Below are 23,235 nucleotides of genomic sequence, written 5' to 3'. Positions count from 1 at the left end.
AGAGAGAAAGTTGGGGTTGCAGGCTTTGATAATGACCTTCATTTAATGATTTATATATATATATATACACTCTAGATGACTGACAGAGGGCGCTGTTTTGAGCTAATCTGATGGAGACTTTATCCCCACCCATTCAGAGTTTGACGTCTGTACTAACACAAACAGTTCTGAACCAATCAGAAACCTTTTCAAAACAATTCCACATCAGATTCTGGTAGACTACACATACGGCAGTTGCCTTAATCTAAAAAGGAGACAGAAATATATTTTAGATATACAGTATCTTGAACCATATTTAACAAAATAATATCAAGCTACACAGATACAAAATATTTTAATTTTATTGAATTAAAATATTGCATGGAAAATAAAGTCTAAAATCAGAGAAGTTACAGTACAGTGGTAAAAGCATGCAATTTCCCAGGAAAAAAAACAATCATACAAATTATCTTTACTAAGAAAATATTTACAATGATTTTAATTTGTCCTTATTTGACAGGATGCACACCTTACTAGAAACGATGTAGCAGTCATGATCCTTGTACATTTTTTGGTTGATCGTTTTAAAAATGAGATACAATAAATCTATATACACAGAATATCCATTTCAATCTGACATGATTTCAATTTGACTCTTAAACTCGACCTTTGATGGTTGTTTTAAACAATGATTAAAAAATAAATAAAACCATGATAGCTTATGACTATTTTTTAAATAATTTGTTGCTTTCATCTGTTATGTATTTTAAGATCAGAGAAAGTACCTGGATAATGCATAATGCCCACCCACTGGCTCCATGTCATCTACAAGACCCTGCTAGGTAAAGTCCCCCCTTATCTCAGCTTATCTCAGTTCGCTCAGCTCACCCACCTGTAGCACACGCTCCAGCAGGTATATCTCTCTAGTCACCCCCAAAACCAATTCTTTCTTTGGCCACCTCTCCTTCCAGTTCTCTGCTGCCAATGACTGGAACAAACTACAAAAATCTCTGAAACTGGAAACACTTATCTCCCTCACTAGCTTTAAGTACCAACTGTCAGAGCAGCTCACAGATTACTGCACCTGTACATAGCCCACCTATAATTTAGCCCAAACAACTACCTCTTTCCCAACTGTATTTAATTAATTTATTTATTTTGCTCCTTTGCACCCCATTATTTTTATTTCTACTTTGCACATTCTTCCATTGCAAAACTACCATTCCAGTGTTTTACTTGCTATATTGTATTTACTTTGCCACCATGGCCTTTTTTGCCTTTACCTCCCTTCTCACCTCATTTGCTCACATCGTATATAGACTTGTTTCTACTGTATTATTGACTGTATGTTTGTTTTACTCCATGTGTAACTCTGTGTCGTTGTATCTGTCGAACTGCTTTGCTTTATTTTGGCCAGGTCGCAATTGTAAATGAGAACTTGTTCTCAACTTGCCTACCTGGTTAAATAAAGGTGAAATAAAAAATAAAAAAATTAAAATGTAATAATCCATGATGAGTTGTCCCTGGTTAAACCATGCAGGACTAGTCCACTCTTCTACAGTAGGAGGTGGGTTTCTTATCAGCATTATATAATCCAAAGAATATCAAGGTTGGAAAAAGACACATGAAACTGTCAATAGGAAAATCAGTGTAAAACAATAAATAAGTTTTATCGTTACTCTTTGGAGTTTAAGCTTAAAATAATATCCAGGCCAGCCCAACGAGAGTACAGTAATATTTACAGAATCTTTAAAAAATGTGCACAATACTGCTTAAAGCGAAATATAGTTGTCACAAAAAAAAACAGACATCAACTATCCCATCAATCTATCCTGGTCCTTTTGTGCTCTTTTGGCAAGACAGCACAAACAGATCTCAGACCAGGCAAGCGTTAACTTATGCCTGTCATTAAACCAGGGTGATTCTGGTTTTATAAAACTCCCAGGTGTTGCTAGGAGGTCACGAGGTTAGGCGTCATGGGGTCATGTCCAGCAACCAGCGTCCAGCCCCCTAGATCTGAGACTCTCCCGTGTTCTGTGCGCTCTTGGATGTCTGGGGGACACAGACAGAGAGAGGGCAAAGACAGACAACATCAATCAGTTGCTTTTTGATCAGACTCTGTCATCACAGTCCTTCATTATTAATGCACAAGTGGCTCTGCTGTCTCTCTTTCACCTGCCAGACAAAATGCTCCACTTAACACCTTCCTCACCCACCTCATTATCTTTAGGGACTATCGGCTCTGGCCCAGAATCACACGTTTGCCTATTTTATGGAAATCATCAAAAAGGACAGTTCTTTTCCTCCTTTGTTGTGCTTTGAAAGGTGTTTAAAATTGCCTTTAAACAATCTCACTTGAAGGAAATGACTAGACTGATCACACCTCTGCTCAGGCCTGAACATGATGTCCCAAACCATGGTCAGTAATGATTAAATTAATGGACTGATTCATTAAAGATGTCTCTGGATGGGGAAAGAAGTGAGAATTTTACAATACGCTGTAAAACAAATGTTCCAAATTGGCCGTTAACCTGATAACCTCTTGAACCTCTCTATTTGTACCCTTTCTACCAAGACTAAAGATAAATACTTTAACAAAGAGTGTAATCATATTTCCCATCGATTGATCGTGGTTTTTCAGATCTCCTAACAGTACAGTTTGTAGGTCCATCTGAACAGAGATATGACTCAGTGGCTTGTGAAAGTATTCACCCCTCTGGCATCTTTCCTATTTTGTTGCCTTACAACCTGTAATTAAAATAGATTTGTTGGGGGTTTGTATCATTTGATTTACACAACGTGCCTACCACTTTGATGATGCACAATATTTTTTATTGTGAAACAAACAAGAAATAAGACAAAAAAACAGAACTTGAGCATGCACAACTATCCCCCCCAAAGGCAATACTTTGTATAGCCCGCTTTTGCAGCAATTACAGCTGCAAGTCTCTTGGGGTATGTCTCTATAAGCTTGGCACATCTAGCCACTGGGATTTTTGCCTTCAAGGCAAAACTGCACCAGCTCCTTCAAGTTGGATGGGTTCCGCTGGTGTACAGCAATCTTTAAGTCATACCACAAAATCTCAATTGGATTGAGGTTTGGGCTTTGACTAGGCCATTCCAAGACATTTAAATGTTTCCCCTTAAACCACTCAAGTGTTGCTTTAGCAGTATGCTTAGGGTCATTGTCCTGCTGGAAGGTGAACCTCCACCCCAGTCTCAAATCTCTGTAAGACTGAAAAAGGTTTCCTTCAAGAATTTCCCTGTAATTAGCGCCATCCATCATTACTTCAATTCTGACCAGTTTCCCAGTCTCTGCCGATGAAAAACATCCCGACTCCATTATGCTGCCACAACCATGCTTCACTGTGAGGATGGTGTTCACGGGGTGATGAGAGGTGTTGGGTTTGCACCAGACATAGCGTTGTCCTTGATGGCCAAAAAGTTAAATTCTCATCTGACCAGAGTACCTTCTTCCATATGTTTGGGGAGTCTCCCACATGCCTTTTGGCAGCTCATCTTTGGTCTCTTTGTTGCCTCTCTGATTAATGCCCTCCTTGCCTGGTTTGTGAGTTTTGGTGAGCGGCCCTCTCTTGGCAGGTTTGTTGTGGTGCCATATTCTTTCAATTTTGTAATAATGGATTTAATGGTGCTCTGTGGGATGTTCAAAGTTTCTGATATTTTTTTATAACCCAACCCCGATCTGTACTTTCCACAACCTTGTCCCTGACCTGTTTGGAGAGCTCCTTGGTCTTCATGGTGCCGCTTGCTTGGTGGTGGTGTTGTAGACTCTGGGGCCTTTTAGAACAGGTGTATAAATACTGAGATCATGTGACACTTAAATAAAGTCCACCTGTGTGCAATCTAACTAATTATGTGACTTCTGAAGGTAATTGGTTGCACCAGATCTTATTTAGGGGCTTCATATCAAAGGGGGTAAATACGTATACACGCATCACTTTTCCGTTTTTTACATTTTATTTAATTTTTTTCATTTTTCTTCACCAATTTGAACTATTTTGTGTATGTCCATTACATGAAATCCAAATAAAAATCAATATAAATTACAGGTTGTAATGCAACAAAATAGGAAAAATGCCAAGGGGGATGAATACTTTTGCAAGACACTGTAACAACCACTCCTGGACCTGACTCCAAAACCGAGCCACTGTGTTTCCTCATGACAGAGTCTGCACAGGGCTGACTGTTCATTGTGCCATATATTGAGGACTTTGTTTGTGGCGGAATTTTATATAATAGTTTACATTGAAAAGATTGGATTGATGCGTCCATTTTTTGTTTTGTATGTCAGTTCATAAACCTGATTCAAAGGTATTGGGACACCAAAAACCTGCTCCCAACTATCTTGAATTTTATGCTGTATAGTTGTCAAACCTCTCAACCCTATATTGAAACTGGTACATTTGATGATTTATACCTGTCATTTTAAGCCATGCATGTTTTATTGTTTGAGGCAGACAAACCAATTAATTTGTTTCTGTTTTGAGTAATTGTCTCTTCCATTTTTTGTGGCAGAGCTACAATGACTTGGTTATACTTCTGTATTTATCTCCATATATATTTGGTCATTTCTTGTGTGACATAATTTTACCGTCCTTAGTTACATGGTCATTCATAAACATGATACCTTCCTTCTACATTTCTTCCCCCAAAAAAAGCAGTACAGAGTTTAGACATTATTTGCTGTAATATTTGTTCTGCCTCTTCTGGAGGATGAAATGAGTATTTTGACCAGCTCTGTATGGCTTCATTTTAAAAGAAGAATACTTTAAACAGGGCTACGTTATCACATCGCAGACAATGCTTTGTTTTAATCAGTAGAAAAGCAAAAAGCTCACTTTTGACATTGGATGTGCCTCTTAGTATCCATCTGGAAAATCAGTTTGGATTTAGATATAATTTTGGTGTAATAGAGGCTTTAAGAGAGAGGTTTAATGCCCCATTTTATTAGAAAATGGAAGAAGTTCAAGGTGACGGTCAATCATCCTCGGTCTGGGGCTCCATGCAAGATCTCACCTCGTGGGGCATCAATGATCATTAGAAAGGTGAGGGATCAGCCCAGAACTACACGGCAGGACCTGGTCAATGACCTGAAGAGAGCTGGGACTACAGTCTCAAAGAAAACCATTAGTAACACACTACGCCGTCATGGATTAAAATCCTGCAGCGCACGCAAGATCCCCTGCTCAAGACAGCGCATGTCCAGGCCCATCTGAAGTTTTCCAATGAGCATCTGGATGATCCAGAGGAGGAATGGGAGAAGGTCATGTCGTCTGATGAGACAAAAATAGAGCTTTTTGGTCTAAACTCCATTCGCGTGTTTGGAGGAAGAAGAAGGATGAGTACAACCCCAAGAACACCATCCCAACCATGAAGCATGGAGGTGGAAACGTCATTCTTTGGGAATGCTTTTCTGCAAAGGGGACAGGATGACTGCACCGTATTAAGGGGAGGATGGATGGGGCCATGTATCGCGAGATCTTGGCCAACAACCTCCTTCCCTCAGTAAGAGCATTGAAGATGGGTCGTGGCTGGGTCTTCCAGCATGATAATGACCCGAAACACACAGCAAGGGCAACTAAGGAGTGGCTCCGTAAGAAGCATCTCAAGGTCCTGGAGTGGCCTAGCCAGTCTCCAGACCTGAACCCAATAGAACATCTTTGGAGGGAGCTGAAAGTCTGTATTGCCCAGCGACAGCCCCGAAACCTGAAGGATCTGGAGAAGGTCTGTATGGAGGAGTGTGCCAAAATTCCTGCTGCAGTGTGTGCAAACCTGGTCAAGAACTACAGGAAACGTATGATCTCTGTAATTGCAAACAAAGGTTTCTGTACCAAATATTAAGTTCTGCTTTTCTGATGTATCAAATACTTATGCCATACAATAAAATGCAAATTAATTACTTAAAAATCATACAATGTGATTTTCTGGATTTTTTCCATCTCTCACAGTTGAAGTGTACCTATGATAGAAATTACAGACCTCTACATGCTTTGTAAGTAGGAAAACCTGTAATATCGTCAGTGTATCAAATACTTGTTCTCCCCACTGTATATTACAGTGGTTTAGATGGTTCTACACTATGTGCTTGTTTTGTCACATACTAAAATTAGAATTTTAGCAACCAGGAAATGGGGGTGCGATTTCTGCAGTGCAGCTTTAATGTTATCACGAGTTATGTTATCACAAGATTTTTACAGCTAACAGTTCAATGGCTATACCAAATAAGTCTCGTGAGAGAGGACACATTGTTTTACTCCTCTTTACTATTCACACTCTCAGAGCAGTAACTGTTATTTATTATTTTGCATGAAGAATTGTTGTACATTACTTTTACCCATCTTATGAGAGATTCTGCAACAAAAACCAAATCCAGGCAGTTACACAGATTCTAGACAGGATAAAAGGCGGTCTCAAAATCTGCTATAAAGATTATACCTGGTTTCCCTGCATTCCTGTAGTTTTCAATTATTTCTAGTAGTTGTGTAATGTTGTCTCCAGTATATATTCATTTTAAGAATCCTGTCTGATCGTGATGAATAATGTCCGGTAGGACATTTTTAATGCAACTTTTTTGGGGCATTTTCTTTTTTAAGATACTGGGTCTTTGTACTGCCTTCCTGGCTCCTGCTTCAGTAAGAGAGTGATCGTTCACTCTTTGTGTGTCCAACAGGTGGCAATTAATATAGAGTAATTTAAACATAATAGTAGTGGATCATTCAGTAGTTCATAAAAAGTTGAATATATGTCTATTGGAATGCCATCAAGGTCAGAGGTTGTCCTGTGTAATTAGGCCTTTACAATATTTTTTTGGTGTCTGAAATAGTTTAATATGATTTTTTGGGGAGAAAGATATCACAAAACACATTGTCAAATGAGGTTTGAGGAACTTGACAAGAGCTTGTCTAAAATATGTTTATCCTTTTGGTGAGAAGAATTTGTCCATCTTTGTAACTTTTTCCTTAGGTTATTTTCGGTTGTGTTTCCAAATTGAAGGTTTAGGGAAAACTTTTTGCATTATTTTGCCATTCTCCATCCAATTTGCTCTGTTTTTTTATATGTTAAACAATTTTTTTCATTAATAAGTTCCTCAAACTCATTTTACGTTGTGTATAGATTATTCAGTGCTTCTGCAGTACATTCATCAACACCATTGATGTCTAATGTTAGATTTTCTATTTCTGTTGTAAGCCTTTTCTCTGTTGACCAATTTTTGGGGGATGAAGATTCAATTGATTGGCCTCCCATATGATAAGTGGATCAGTTGAACCTGTATTGTGCAAGAAAGGTATGTTATGTCTTTAGATTTTGTTAAGAAAGTTCTGTCAGTCAATAAACCTAGGTGAAATTGTAAATATCCTTGTCCTCGTGGAAAATCTGTCATAGTTATATGGAGAGATATAAGTTGATGATATGATCGCATTCGATCCTCAATCAATACACTTTTCACTTTTGGCACCATAGAAAAGGATACCAGAAAATAATCAATCCGACTAGCTTGATTAAGCCTCCTCCAAGTCTATCTTACGAGATCCGGGTTTCTGAGCCAATGTCAGTCAATTCCAACGTGCCCATAATATTCATCATCTCTGAGCACCAGAGGGGGATAGTTGGTAGTACGATTTCCTTTACAGTCTACTGACTTACTTAAAACTGTAAGTGTTATTTGTATCTATTTAGATTATTATAAATATTTTTAAAGTTTGGATGGTCATTATTCGGTCCATATAAATGTGTTTATCATCAAGAAGTATAATCAAAGCAATCCATCTTCCTTGAGGATCTATTTAAATGTATTGCACCTCAAGATCTAGAAATTCTTAGTACATGACAGAAATAGATTTTACCATCCCATTCTTTTTCCATGGGCAGTTCGTCAGTTCGTAAACAATAAATATGGTATAACTTTTAATCGCAGAACATTACCTCGCAAAACTTTTATGCAGAACTTTTAGGCAGAACTTTGCCTCGTGTTCGCTGTCACTCAAATGCAACAGTGTTGGAGGAGGACTTTCTGTTCTTTTAGATATTGGCTACTCAATTAGTAAGAGTTAATACCTGTGATTTGCTGTTGCTTGACTGGTTGGAGGAAAACTCTGAGTACTTCGTCTTCTGTAGTGCACAGATGCTGTCCAGGATCTTGCCATACTCCTCTCTCACCTACAAGGTGCAAAAGAGAGCACTATGAGGAAAGATGGTCGAGCAGGGGTGGGAGGAAGGGAATAAGTAGACCAGAACCAGCTGTTCGTTCCTCCATTGTTCCTGTCTCTGTAAGTAGGCGTTCCTTCTCGAGTGTGACCATGTTTGAGCATGTGGTAAAGCATGCTCATGAGAGAGAGGGAACGGCCATTTACATAGACAGAACCTTGACCATTTATTTCAATGGTAAACAGCTTTTATGCATCATCTTAATTATCCACTATAGTTGTTATGAGTCCAACAAGCACATATTGGCCTACCCTTAACTGTAGGCCCTACAGTAAACTAAACCCAATCAGTATTATTTAAACACTTAACAACTCATTTGGAATTCAGCCAAAGTAGTATAACCCAAAGACATTTATTTCGAGAGTTGGGCCAATGTGGTTTCTGCATTATGATGCATTTTACATGACACTGTTAGCTCCTAAAAAATACTAAGGACCCTGATTGACAGAGTCTTGAGTCGTGACGTACCTGTTTAGAGAGCAGGCAGTGCATGAGGAACATTAGGACCCCCTGCAGACTGTTGAGGATGGTGAACAGGTACGACATGGCCAGCGTGCTTTCCTCAAACTGGAAACAGCCAAAGATCCACATGGTGCCCAGCACACACAGCTGAGCCACTGCAGTTATGGTGAATGACCTGCAGGAGGCGACAAACACACATAAAGTTAGATCGAGAGCATGGGTCACAACATGTCATTTTATAGTAAGGCCTGTTTTTTTCCCACATGTTCTGGCCAGGAAAAACAGTGGTCCTTTGTTATGGGCTATAACGCAGCCTGTGTGAGAAGGTCCGTTTCTTTGCCGGCTCACTTGATTTTGCGGCGTTTGTCAAGGTCAGGGTTCAGGCTGGAGAACTTCTGGGCCAACTTCCACACTGTGATGAGGAAGAAAAACACATTCACCTAGGAGGGGAGAGGGAGATAAGTAGAACTCTAACATGACACAAAACATTGTAAGTAGGAGTGATGAAACTATTCCACCTTTCATCTGTGATACGCACCATGATGATGATACAGACAGGGCCAAAGAAGCTCCAGATGAATCCATCCTCAAGGTTGAGCCAGCAGCTAAAACACACAATGCACACATGAAGACACATGAATACCTGATCTCTATAGTACACAACAGAGAAGGACAGAGAGTCAGACACTGTCAGGGATCAATGTAGTGGTCACTCACTGGCGCTCGGTTCCGTATCCTTTGGCGTTGGCGAGGGCAGAGATGGCGACGATGACAGCAGGAACGCCGTAGCCCCCCACCATCATGTAGAGGGGCCTGAAGGTGGTGTTGAAGACCAGGACCACCATCCTGAAGAGCTGCACTCCCTCCAGACACATCCAGCAGAACGCTGACAGGAAGAAGAAGTGAAGCAGCCCAGCCACCACCGCACAACCAGCCTGAAGAAGAGAGGGATGAAGAGAAAGGAAATAAAGGGGTGAGAGTGATCGAGAACTAAATTTGAAGAAAATGACATATATTGTAGATAGTGATAAGGTTCACAGTACAATGAGTTACCCACAACACAATCGTTGCATACATGAACATTTCTTCCTACTAAAACATTGTTCTCACCACCCACATAGACAGAGTACGTACGCCACATGTAAATGTTACACACATTGTCACATCCTCTGACCTCCCACGGCCAGAAAAGTTCAGTGGAGTTTTCCTTATTCAGTCTTGTTCCCGAGGTCAATTCTGCCTCGAGGGCAGAGCATATGTGATTGGTTGGATGCAAGCTTACCTGGCTCTCGGTGCGTGAGATGCCGACGAGGAAGATCAGGTTGGCGATGAAGAGGCTGAGGCAGAGGTGGAGGTGGATGGTATTGCGGGTGCTTTGGATGGAGCGGATCAGGGAGAAGGTGAGGATGCAGATGAAGAGACACAGCAGGGACAGGGACAGGCCCACCCAGGTGATCAGCTGCAGCTGGAATGTGTCCTGGAGGAGGAAGACACGTCACCATATAGTCACAGCAGTGGAGGCTGCTGAGGGGAGGATGGCTCATGATAATGGCTGGAATGGAGTAAATGGAAACCATATGTTTGATGTATTTGATACCATTCCACTTATTCCACTCCATTACCACGAGCCCCAGTTAATGTGTCACCAACCTCCTGTGAGTCACAGTGACTGACACAACTTTCATGCATGTGTCTTAATAATATAGACAACATACCCCTGGAGAAATAATAATGGAGCCCTATCTAGCCAGGCAAGACAGAACTAATTTAAAACAGAAGAAATCTTCATGGATTTACTGTTCTCAAATGAATGCAAGCTTTTTAAAAGCCAAACAATTTCCTATTGCACAATTACATAGAAAGTCAAATGAAACTATTAGAAAAGGCATTGTTCCTGCTCTATCTTACAACAGAAGTACAGCTAGACTAAGAGAGAAATCCCCCCTCACCTTGAACTCATAGAGAGCCATAAGAACAGCAAAACTGCTGAGATGGTAGCAGGAGCACACAGTGTGGGTGGCATTGGACTGCACCAGGAAACAGCCTCGATCAGACCAGGTCCCTTCTCCCAACTCATCCCAGTACACACAGGTGTAGTTCCCTTCATCTGACTGGGAAACAACATTCATAATTACCATAGAAGAGAGGTAGAAAAACTATGTTACTCCAGGACACTTCACACAGTGACCATCCCAGAACAAGCAAAGCAGGTGCAGCATATGAGCATATGAAGCAGATTTGATACTACCACATTCACATAGACTATAATAATGGGATAGAGCGGTAATGCTTTTGCTCCTCACCTCCTTCAAATGGGAGAAGGTGAATGTGACTGGCTCCTTGAGAAAGGATGTGTCCTTGTTACTCATAGTGGCCGTCACCACTTTGGAGTTGATCTGAAAGCTGTGGCCCTCCTGTGCCTGCAGCCCTGAGAAGGAATGGTTGGTGGATGTCTCCAGACCCTTATAGCTGAGCAGGGACACTGTTGCAAATCCTGAGAAAGCAAATGTTTAAGTCTAGGAGTTTGTACACTGTGTACATTCATTTCACATTATATCATTACATTATAAAGATTGTTTCTGATGATTGTGGTGGGATTATGATGGCAGTGTTGAAGCTGATCATGAAGATGAGGATGATGAAGATGGTAACCTGGGTAGGAGGTGTCTCCAGCAGCAGTCTCCCAGTGGCTGTCTAGCTGAGCGTGTGTAGAGGACAAGGTGAGGGGCCCCTGGGGTGAGGAGGCATTTCTCTGCACCAACAGCTCCACCTCTGGAAGCAAATACATTCACATCTTCACAAACAGGCCTACAGTAGGTGAGATGATACAACTCTCAGAATGTAACAGAATGTTACAACTCTCCTTTCTGCTAGAAAGGCAGACTTGTGCACAGAAAATTATGCAATGAAAAGTCAATCCATATAATCTAATGAAAAAATTTGTAAGCTATTCAAAAATGGCCACAAATGAACATATTCTACGAAGGAAGTTATAACAACTTGTCTTCCGTTAGGTGGCTTCAAAAGCCAAACAATCATGGCTGAGTTTATGTTGTCTGCACTCATGGCTGAGTTCAGGATGTTCTCCTACCGGTGTGAGTTTTGGACCTCCTGGTCTCAGGGTGTTTCAGCAGAGGTCCTATAATTCTCAGAGCAGTCTCTACCAGTTCCAGCAAGACACTCACTTCCTTGTTATTTTTCAGAGGCCCGCCAGACAGGAGCCTGTCTATAGCAGACAACAGAGTCTACAGAGACAGAGAGAGGTGGGGGAGGAGGGGTACATAGACACAGTCACTAACCACAATGCTACAATGCTATGTTTAGAAGTAATTTTCATAGGGGCGGCAGGGTAGCCTAGTGGTTAGAGCGTTGGACTAGTAACCGGAAGGTTGCAAGTTCAAACCCCCGAGCTGACAAGGTACAAATCTGTCGTTCTGCCCCTGAACAGGCAGTTAACCCACTGTTTCTAGGCCGTCATTGAAAATAAGAATTTGTTCTTAACTGACTTGCCTAGTTAAAAAAAGAAGAGAAGAGAGTCGGCCCAAGCATTGAACCCTATGGCACCCCCATAGAGACTGCCAGAGGTTCAGACAACAAACACACTGAACTCTATCAGATAAGTAGTTGGTGAACCAGGTGAGGAAACCAAGGCTGCTGATGAGGATGTGCTGATTGATACATCGAAAGTTTCCATTATAAGCAAGATGTACCAACAGTGCTGGTCAGTCGTTGTTTCCCTGCATGTATCCTTTCCTTAATGTGTGTGGGCTGAACCTGCATATGTCAACCTCTATGATGGATTATAATGAGCCTCAAATATAAATATATACATAAGCAGTAGTACCTCTAGCAGGGCCTCTCCATCGACTTGTTCTGCCGTATTACTCTCCCTCAACTCCAGACAACTGGTTCTCATCAGGGCCACAGCATCCTGCAGACCTGGGATGACCTGATGAGGAGAGAAAGTGAGGAGAGAGAGAGAGAGAGCAGGCGTGAGAGAGGAGGAAGTTAGTCTGTATTTTGTTCTGCAGAACAAAATGTGAATCATTACACTGTCTACTCATGTGGCTTACCATCTTAAGATGCTTCTCGCTCGCAAACATATCACAGTTCAACTCTGTGGAAAGAGAAGACATGAGTGAATAAGGCATCTTAAAGGAAAATATATTTTATTATGAAATGATTGATGAAGTGATGACAACTTGATCATGCAGCGGAAGTATTGAAATTTGAATGTTGAAACAGCTCCATCTCAATGAGAATAATGATCTATAAATGTAATTCTCACCAGTACATCTCCCCTGCGGGTCTCCGTAGTTGGTGAATCCTGCATGGCACGCACACCGATGGCCACTGTTGGTGGCATTATGGCACGTTCCATTCTCTCCACAGATAAACTTATTTATTTTACACAAGTCTACAAAGGAATGACAGAAAGCACAGGTGACATTTTCACAAGATGTTCAGATCTACCTAAAACCGATCAATTCACATAATATCAATTACACATTCTGGTCATAAAGAAATTAGTATCTGGTGCTTCATGAGGAAAAGGAGCAATTGAGCAAAATACATCAAGGGGTATAGATCAAATATTATTTAACTTTCTCAACATTCCCAGGTTTTCCTCAAATCCCAGTTGGAAGATTCCTGGAATTAGCAGGAAATCTGGAGGCCTCCAACCAGGATTTCTAGAAAACCCATCCAGGGTGATAATACAATTCCTCCCATACATTTAGCACCTTGAGCATCCTCACTGTCTGTGGTTGCTGTCTGGTCTGTGGTGGCTTTCTGATCTGTTATTTCCTCACACGATTCTCTATTCCCTGTGAATTGAGCTTTGCCAGACTTCAGGCCAAATCCTGGATTGCAGACACAGGAGTAGTTGCCTGGTGTGTTGACGCACTGTGTATGCTTCCCGCAAATTGTGATGTCGTCCTCACACTCGTTTCTATCTACATGTGGGTAAGAACGACCATTAGGAAAATGAAACTCTCACCATTTCATACAGGATGACATCCTGTATATGTCTGATATGCTCTCTGGATGTACTGTACCCATCTTTTGATATTTAGTGTTATTACCAGTTCTCTTTGGTATCTTACCTTCACATGTGACTCCTTGGCCAAATACAAATATTTCCACTCCAGTACTGGAGACAAACCCCTCATTGCAGAAGCAGGAGTAGGACCCTAATGTATTGTGACACTCGGCATTGGGACCACAGATGTCCTTATTCTCCAAACACTCGTTGATGTCTTGAGGCACAGAGAAAGGAATAGTCAGTCACACCTCAAATGCAAACGTAGAATATACACCGGACAAAAATATAAAACGGAACATGTAAAGTGTTGGTCCCATGTTTCATGAGCTGAAATGTTGTGTACAAATGTGTTTACATCCTTGTTCGTGAGCATTTCTCCTTTGCCAAGTTAATCCGGCATATCAAGAAGCTGATTATACAGCATGATCATTACACAGGTGCACCTTATACTGCGGACAACTAAAGGCCACTCTAAAATGTGCAGTTGTGTCACCCAACACAATGCCACAGATTTCTCAAGTTTTGAGGGAGCGTGCAATTGACTTCAGCAATGTCCACCAGAGCTGTTGCCAGATAATTGAATGTTAATTTCTCTACCAAGATCCTCCTCCAATGTTGTTTTAGACAATTTGGCAGTACTTCAAACCAGCCTAGCGATCGCAGACCACATGTATGGCGTTGTGTGGGCGAGCGGTTTGCTGATGTCAACGTTGTGAACAGAGTGACGGGCAGGCATAAGCTATGGACAACGAACATAATTGCATTTAATCTATGACAATTTGAATGCACAGAGATACCGTGACGAGATCCAGAGACCCATTGACAGCATGGTAATGCACAGCCCCATGTCGCAAGGATCTGTACACAATTCCTTGAAGCTGAAAATGTCCCAGTTCTTTCATGGCCTGCTTACTCACCAGAAATGTTGAGCATGTTTGGAATGCTCTGGATCGACGTGTGCGATAGTGTGTTCCAGTTCCGATCAATATTCAGCAACTTTACACAGCCATTGAAGAGGAGTGGGACAACATTCCACAATCAACAGCCTGATCAACTCTATGCGAAAGAGATGTGTTGTGCTGCATGAAGCAAATGGTGGTCACACCAGATACTGACTGTCACGCCCTGACCTTAGATATCTGTTTTTCTATATATTTTGGTTAGGTCAGGGTGTGACTAGTGTTGGTACTCTAGTTTTTGTATGTCTAGGTTTTTTTTTAATGTCTGTTGGCCTGATGAGGTTCCCAATCAGAGACAGCTGTTTATCGTTGTCTCTGATTGGGGATCATATTTAGGTAGCCATTTTCCTCATTTGTGTTGTGGGATCTTGTCTATGTATAGTTGCCTTAGTGCACATCAGTAGCGTCACGGATTCGGTTGGTTAGGTGAGTTTCAGTTTATTAAAATGTGGAACTCTACTCACGCTGTGCCTTGGTCTCATCATTATGGCGAACGTGACACTGACTGGTTTTCTGATCCACGCCCCTATTTTTTTTTAAAGGTATCTGTGACAAACAGATTCATATCTGCCTAATTTATTTCAATTGATTGATTTCCTTATATAAACTAACTCAGTAAATTATTTTAAGATGTTGCATGTTGAGTTTATATTTTGTTCAGTACAGTATAGTCACTATAGCAAATAAGTGTATGGATTTCAAAATTGCAGCATGCTGTGTTCTCTGGCCAGGACTGCAATGTATAGAAATCCTATAAGGTAACTAAAAAAAAGAGTTGTTTACCTAAACAATTGTCAGCTGTGAAGTTAATCTGCTGTGATGATGATCTGAACCCAGGAGCACATTGACAGTAGAAGCTTCCTTTGGTGTTGAAGCATGCTGCATTCTCACCACAGATATGTGGTGTTTCAGTGTCATAGTTATACTCATCACTAGGAGGATTACACTCATTCTCATCTGGGGTCAAAAACAGAGTTATTGAGAAAGTGTGAAGAGAGGTAGGTAGAATGGTTGGGGAATGGGAATGGTCATTCAAAATATAACAGATATAAAGTCGGAAGTTTACATACACCATAGCGAAATACATTTTAAACTCAATTTTTCACAATTCCTAACATTTAATCCAATTAAAAATGTCCTGTCTTAGGACAGTTAGGATCACTACTTTTAAGTATGTGAAATGTCCAAATAATAGAGAATGATTTATTTCAGCTTTTATTTCTTTCATCACATTCCCAGTGGGTCAGAAGTTTACATGCACTCAATTAGTATTTGGTAGCGTTGCCTTTAAAATTGTTTAACTTGGGTCAAACGTTTCGGATAGCCTTCCACAATCTTCCCACAATAAGTAGGGTGAATTTTGGCCCATTCCTCCTGACAGAGCTGGTGTAAGTGAATCAGGTTTGTAAGCCTCCTTGCTCACACATGCTTTTTCAAGTCTGCCCACATTTTCTATGGGATTGAGGTCAGGGCTTTGATGGCCACTCCAATACCTTGACTTTGTTGTCCTTAAGCCATTTTGACAACTTTGGAGGTGTGCTTGGGGTCATTGTCCATTTTGAAGACCATTTGGGATGGTGTTCTTTGGCTTACAAGCCTCACCCTTTTTCCTCCAGACATAATGATAGTCATTATGGCCAAACAGTTACATTTTTGTTTCATCAGACCAGAGGACATTTCTCCAAAAAGTATGATCTTTGTCCCCATGTGCAGTGTCAAACGGTAGTCTGGCTTTTTTTATGGTGGTTTTGGAGCGGTGGCTTCTTCCTTGCTGAGCGGCCTTTCAGGTTATGTCGATATAGGACTTGTTTTACTGTGGATATAGATACGTTTGTACCTGTTTCCTCCAGCCTCTTCACAAGGTCCTTTGCTGTTATTTTGGGATTGATTTGCATTTTTCGCCCCAAAGTAAGTTAATCTCTAGGAGACAGAACGCGTCTCCTTCCTGAGCGGTATGACAGCTACGTGGTCCCATGGTGTTTATACTTGCGTACTATTGTTTGTACAGATAAACGTGGTACCTTCAGGGGTTTGCTCCCAATGATGTACCAGATTTGTGGAGGTCTACAAATTTCTTTCTGAGGTCTTGGCTGATTTCTTTTGATTTTCCCATGCTGTCAAGCAAAGAGGCACCGAGTTTGAAGGTAGGCCTTGAAATACATCCACAGGTACACCTCCAATTGACTAAAACAACTGTCAATTAGCCTATCAGAAGCTTCTAAAGCCATGACATAATTTTCTGGAATTTTCCAAGCTGTTTAAAGGCACAGTCAACTTAGTGTATGTAAACTTCTGACCCACTGGAATTGTGATACAGTGAATTATAGGGGAAATAATCTGTCTGGAAACAATTGTTGGAAAAATTACTTGTGTCATGCACAAAGTAGATGTCCTAACTGACTTGCCAAAACAATAGTTTGTTAAGACATTTATGGAGTGGTTGAAAATACGAGTTTTAATGACTCCAACGTAAGTGTATGTAAACTTCCGACTTCAACTCTATATAGAAGATATAATACAAGACAGATGTACATACCAATGCAATGTTTCCCATTTGTATAGAATCCTTTAGGACAGCCTGATACATGTTCCATCAGCAGGGCAAGGTGAAGAGCTGCAGAGTAAGCAACAGGCAGATTCTACAATAAGTTGTCCAATTATCGTATGGTCAGTGCAATCCTGGATACTTGGAACATCCCTACCCTAAAGCCTAACCTTAACCTTAACTCTCACCTTACCCTAACCTTCACCCTTACCTTTTTACATTTCAAATTCAATATGGTAGGGACGTCCCAAGGATCCTGGATAGCACAGAACATTAATGGTATTGGGGGAGTAACAAAACTACTTTTGTAGAACTGACCTTTGACTATGATTGTAAGGTTGGGACATTAATCAGTTGGAGAGGTTTCAGGCACAGAAACTTGCAGCAATAGTTTGTAAAGGTTTATCTCTCTCTGTTCAAAAAGGTATACCCCCTATCTGGATTTCAGCAGATTGTTCCTACGGCAACTGTGCTCACAGGATATGCCCATAATAACCCCTGAATTGCACACGGCTGTCCGGAGGTGACCATTTCCTCTTTACCAGGAAGTCATCACCTGGCATGGGACTGTGTGATAATGACTGTAGACCTCCTCAGTCTGTATGATAGTAAATGAGTAGTCAGTCCATTGTGGTAATGGGTGGAGAGAAGAGGCAGCAGTTGTGTGGAATGTTGTGGTCACAGAGAGAGAGTCTTCTTAAACGATCTGTAGGCACTGTTTAAGTTTCACTTTTATGGTGCTCTCTGTTTCACTCTAACTAGTAAAAAATATGAAGAAAAAACGTTTTTAAATAGTGTAACTTTTCATTGAGGAACCATCTGTCAAACAATGTTCTCTGATACAGTAGCTTTGTTCTCTCCCTTCACAACCCTCCATTTATCCTTTTCCACTCCATCTGCCAACCAGACTGACACTAACTTTCCAGCTGCTACCATTGAACGGAGAAGCAGAATGGATGTACCGTGTTTTGCCAGAGTGTGACAGTTGACATCATGGCTTGTCATTATTCTACCCTTAGGTGCCTCTCAAGGCTTATCTATTTCCCCTTGCATAGCTTTCAAGATGGCGCTGATAGACATGGTCGCCCTGTTCATGGCTCCCTTTTCTGTTATTTCTCACCTTATTAGCTCAGAACGTCCTTTGCATTATTACATACAGCCAGAAATAACTTTTGAATATTAGAGCGGCGGTAACTCACAAGCATTTTTGCCAGAAATACAACTTTCCTGAATTTGCTCCTTTGTTCTTACCCCCCACGAACTCAAGTCCTTTTGTTCACCCGACCTAGAATTCCTCACAATCAAATGCAGTCTGCATTACCTCCAGAGAGAATTCTCTACGGTCATCATCGCAGCCGTGTATATTCCCCCTCAAGCTGATACCATGACGGCTCTCAAGGAACTACACTGGACTTTGTGCAGACTGGAAACCGCATATCCTGAGGATGCATTTATTGTAGCTGGGGACTTTAATAAAGCAAATCTGAGGAAAACACTACTGAGGTTTTATCGACACATCGTCTGCGGCACCCGAGCTTCAAAATCTCTCGACCATTGCTTACTCTCCCTTCCGGGATGGCTACAAGGCCCTCCCCTACCCAAATCAGATCACGCCTCCATCCTGCTCCTCCCTTCCTATAGGCAGAAAGTTAAACCGGAAGTAGCCATGGTAAGGACTATTCAATGCAGGTGTGACCAATCGGAATCCATGCTTCAAGATTGTTTTGATCGCGTGGACAGAGATTTGTTCCAGGTTGCTTCTGTGAATAACATTGACATATACACTGACACGGTGACTGAGTTCATTATGATGTGCATAGGGGATGTTGTTCCCACTGTGACTATTAAAACTGTGGATAGATGGCAGCATTCTTGTAAAACCACCGCAAAGTGACTGGGAATATAGTTGAGTACAAACAGTCCAGTTATGCCCTCCGTAAGGCATTCAAACAACAAGGGTGTGTGATCAGTCCCCTTGTGTACTCCCTGTTCACCCATGACTGCGTGGCCACGTTCGTCGCGTTTGTTTCCAGATGACAAAACAGTGGTAGGCCTGATACCAACAATGACGAGACAGCCTTGTGGACAGCAGAGGGAGCACACCCCCATCCACATCTACGGGACCGCAGTGGAGAAGGTGAAAAGCTTCAAGGTCCTTGGCGCACGGCGCACACATCACTGACAATCTGAAATGGTCCACCCACACAGACAGTGTGGCGACAAAGGCGCAACAGTGCCTCTTCAACCTCATGAAGCTGAAGAAATTCAGCTTGGCCAATAAGACCCTCACAAACTTTTACAGATGCACCATTGAGAGCATCCTCTCGTATCACCGCCTGTTACGGCAACTGTACCGTCCACAAAGACGGGGCTCTCCAGAGGGTAGTCTGGTCTGCCCAATGTATTACCCGGGGCACACTGCCTGCCTTCCAGGACATCTACAGCACCCGGTGTCACAGGAAGGCCAGGAAGACCATCATGGACCTCAGCCACCCGAGCTACGCCTTCTGGATGGTTGCGGGGTGAACAGGCTGAGGTCAGTACAGGTGCAGCATCAAAGCTGGAACCAAGAGACCGAAGCTGTTTTTCAATCTCAAGGCCATCAGACTGTTAAATAGTCACCACTAGCTGGCCACCGCCCAATATCCTGCCCTGAACTTTAATCACTGTCACTAGACAGCTACCACCTGGTTACTCTACCATGCACCTTAGAGGCTGCTGCCCTATGTACATACATAGTCATGGAACGCTGGTCACTTTACATACTGTTTTATATATTCCATACTCCAAGATTGCTTGTCCTAATATTTCTATATTTCTTAATTCCAGTATTTTACTTTTTAGATTTGTGTGAATTGTTGTGTATTGTTACTGCAAGCATTTCGCTACACCCCCAATAACATCTGCTAAATATGTGTGTGACCAATAACATTTTTTTATTTGATACTTCTAAATTGTAAAGAATGTGACATAAAATGTTTCAGCCATTGAGACACTAACTAACCAAATGCACGTAAAGAGGGATCGTCACCTCTCCTCAATTAGCCAACCCTTGCAATGTGTCATCAAAGACTTCCTGTCTTCACGGCAGCGAGAAATCACACTGAATGTTATCACCTCGCTGTGATGTCATGGCAACAAGGATTTTTTTAAATCTCAAAGTGTGTATATATATATGTGTGTGTGTGTGTGTGTACACATTTGAGTTTCAAAGACTATATGGGTGAGGGGTGTGAGTGTTATCAGACTGTGGGCTGCTTCAGGGGAGATCACAGAGTATAGATGCCACTTTTAAAGGCCGAGGAACAGAGGGTCTATTTAGAGAGACTGACCCAGAGTCTAGGATGAAGAATAGGGAGAGTCTCTCTCTCTCTCTCTCTCTCTCTCTCTCTCTCTCTCTCTCTCTGTGTCTACTGCTAATTCCAAGGAATGTGCACCTTCAGGCTCTTAGTCCTCAGATTCCCAAAAGTCATTCAGTGTTATGACAACGGTCTGTCCTTTAGGTTATGATGAGTGTCATTGTTTCCATTTTAAGAGCTGTGTCCCTATTGCTCTGTCTTACTCAATGAACCAGTGAAAAGTACTTGCTGATTTTCCACTTACTGGAAATAAGTTATAAACGCTAATGCCGTAAAAGGGAAGCAAGACAGATCTATTAGCCACATGTAAAATAGTTGCAATTAACTGAACAACTCAACAATTTCAACAGGCTATTAACAGGATTTGAAATGGATTCCAACCTTGGCACACAATGGCATGTTGTCGCCTCAAATATCTCAAAGGAACTTGCTGTGCTCTCCCCCCTACCTTATGTCTTAGATGTTCTCACATGTTCTGATTAAACCACTATATCATTAAACCTGCAATTACTGAGAAGAACGAGAGAGATACATTTCTGCTGTCATCTGACTCCTTTCAATACAAAGGATTAAAATAGCTCACAGTGGTGTAAAGTAGTTCAGTAAAAATACTTTAAAGTACTACTTAAGTCGATTTTTGCTGTATCTGTACTTCACTCTTTATGTTGACAACTTTTACTTCACTAGATTCCTAAAGAAAATGTACTTTTTACTCCATACATTTTTCTTCACACCCAAAGGAACTCATTGCATTTTGAATGCTTAGCAGGACAGGAAAATGGTCTAATTTACACCCTTATTAAGAGAACATCCCTGGTCATCCCTACTGCCTGGCGGACTCACTAAGGACAAATGCTTTGTTTGTACATGATGTTGGAGTGTGCCCCTGGCTAACCATACATTTATAAAACTCGAATTGTGCCGTCTGGTTTGCATAGTATAAGGAATCTGAAAGGATATATATATATTTACTTTTGATACTTAGGTACATTTAAAACCAAAAACCTTTAGACTTTTACTCAAGTAGTATTTAACTGGGTGACTTTCACTTTTACTTGAGTAATATTCTATAAAAGGTACCTTTAATTTTCCTTAAGTATTGGGTACTTTTTCCACCACTAACTCAACCATTCCGCTTTACTTAACATTTTCCAGTTGTTCCTAAATGTAGTTTCAGCTTATGTCAGAAATGATGTCCACTGCATTGTGAGAGTAGCCTGGTCCCAGATCTGTTTGTTTGGCATGTGACCATGACCATAGGGGTTGTCAAGACACCCTACATTACTCATCTCATATGTATATACTGTACTCTATACCATCTACTGCATCTTGCCTATGCCGTTCTATACCATCACTTATTCATATATATATTTTTTTACATATTCATTCCTTTACACGTGTATAAGGTAGAAGTTGTGAAATTGTTATGGTTACTCGTTGGATATTACTGCATTGTCGGAACTAGAAGCACAAGCATTTCGCTACACCTGCATTAACATCTGCTGATCATGTGTCTGTGACAAATAAAATGTGATTTGATTTGACAGTAAGAACAGATCTTGGAGCAGGCTAAACTGAGAGGTGTTCAACCCTGTAGTGACTTCCTGTGGGACCCTGATCATGACCTGCCAATGAATTTGCACATTAGCATTTCAGGCAAATTTAAGTCAAATTATCACTTAGTTATGCTTTGATATCAATGGGAGACTAAGTGAAAATTCAAGTTATGATTTGCCTCTTCAAGTTCAACAATCACGTCTTTTACTTTACTCTTCATCTAACCATCCCCGACCAAACAAACACTGTCTGGTTTTGTGCTTTCTCTCCCAAACACACAACCTTCTCCATGGCAACATGACTTCTGTGTAAACAGTTTACAAAAAGGACTCACCCAGAATCAGGAGATGCAGTCTGCCTGTCATGGTGAAGAAGAATCTCACTATCTCTATGAGAATCACAACGCACAAGATTAGACCAGGGCTGAAACTCTGCCCCTATCTGAACGGTCTATTCAAAAGTGTGATCAAGATCCGTCTTCTCTTCTTCTCAGGAGTTTCTCCAAACTTCTCAGGGTTGTTTTACTGAAGAAAAATGGCACCCGTATCCATCAACTCAGTCAAGCTTCTGTCTAGTAGATTGAGTTCTGCTGACATCACCAAATGAGAGAGAAAATGACAAGTAGTCACTGTGCTCTCATCACTTGCCTAGAACTTTCTGTCTCTGACTCGCTCTCCTTCTGTTCCACCCTGTGTGTTTGACTGTGGTGGTCTGGGCTGTGTCTGGTTCACTGACATACTAAGAGGTTTCTGGGCAGAGATTCAGCTGAGCCGCTGGTGTTGAGTCACACCCCTGAAACAAGGGAGGAAGGGAAATGAGGTTGGAGGACGAGGAGGGGGGTTTAGCAACTGCTGCTGTTTTTATTTTTTGATTTCTGCTCTTTAGGGTTCCATGACAACACGACCTAAACTGGCCTCTCCAATTTAAGGGGCTTTATTGGCAAGGAAAACATTTCTTTAAATTGCCAAAGCAAGTGAAATAAGTGTGTACTCTGTTTAGGGCCAAATAGCATTCTAGTTTGCTCTGTTTTTGTTAATTACTTGACACATTGGAAAGAATGATCTTTTTGTTCTCTCATGAATTGATTGGGTCTAATTGTGTTGC

At 41.3% G+C, this 23,235-nt stretch overlaps 1 protein-coding gene across 4 annotated transcripts; it reads right to left on the bottom strand.

Moving 5' to 3' along the window:
- Window positions 1-325: 325 nt before the first annotated feature.
- LOC118365664 (adhesion G protein-coupled receptor E5-like) lies at window positions 326-22,885 on the bottom strand. Of its 4 annotated transcripts, none has more exons than XM_052491586.1 (19): window positions 22,466-22,885; window positions 17,207-17,284; window positions 15,454-15,627; window positions 13,773-13,925; window positions 13,401-13,622; window positions 12,956-13,084; window positions 12,741-12,784; window positions 12,512-12,616; window positions 11,759-11,912; window positions 11,320-11,439; window positions 10,971-11,161; window positions 10,617-10,778; window positions 9,950-10,144; window positions 9,385-9,602; window positions 9,206-9,272; window positions 9,016-9,107; window positions 8,674-8,842; window positions 8,056-8,157; window positions 326-2,031 (listed from the first exon to the last, which is right to left on the bottom strand). In XM_052491586.1, exons 1-19 carry the CDS (start codon window positions 22,494-22,496, stop codon window positions 1,990-1,992), a joined length of 2,448 nt encoding a protein of 815 aa, XP_052347546.1. In that variant the 5' UTR covers window positions 22,497-22,885; the 3' UTR covers window positions 326-1,989. The 4 variants fall into 4 exon arrangements, with proteins under 4 accessions (XP_052347546.1, XP_052347548.1, XP_052347547.1 ...); XM_052491588.1 differs by having other exon boundaries at window positions 13,425-13,622; XM_052491587.1 differs by having other exon boundaries at window positions 13,410-13,622; window positions 22,466-22,884.
- Window positions 22,886-23,235: the final 350 nt, after the last annotated feature.

Source organism: Oncorhynchus keta, chromosome 32, assembly GCF_023373465.1.
Source record: "Oncorhynchus keta strain PuntledgeMale-10-30-2019 chromosome 32, Oket_V2, whole genome shotgun sequence".
Taxonomy (NCBI): Eukaryota; Metazoa; Chordata; class Actinopteri; order Salmoniformes; family Salmonidae; genus Oncorhynchus; species Oncorhynchus keta.
The sequence above is the reverse complement of the archived record's forward strand: the minus strand, read 5'-3'. Positions and strand labels throughout refer to the sequence as shown.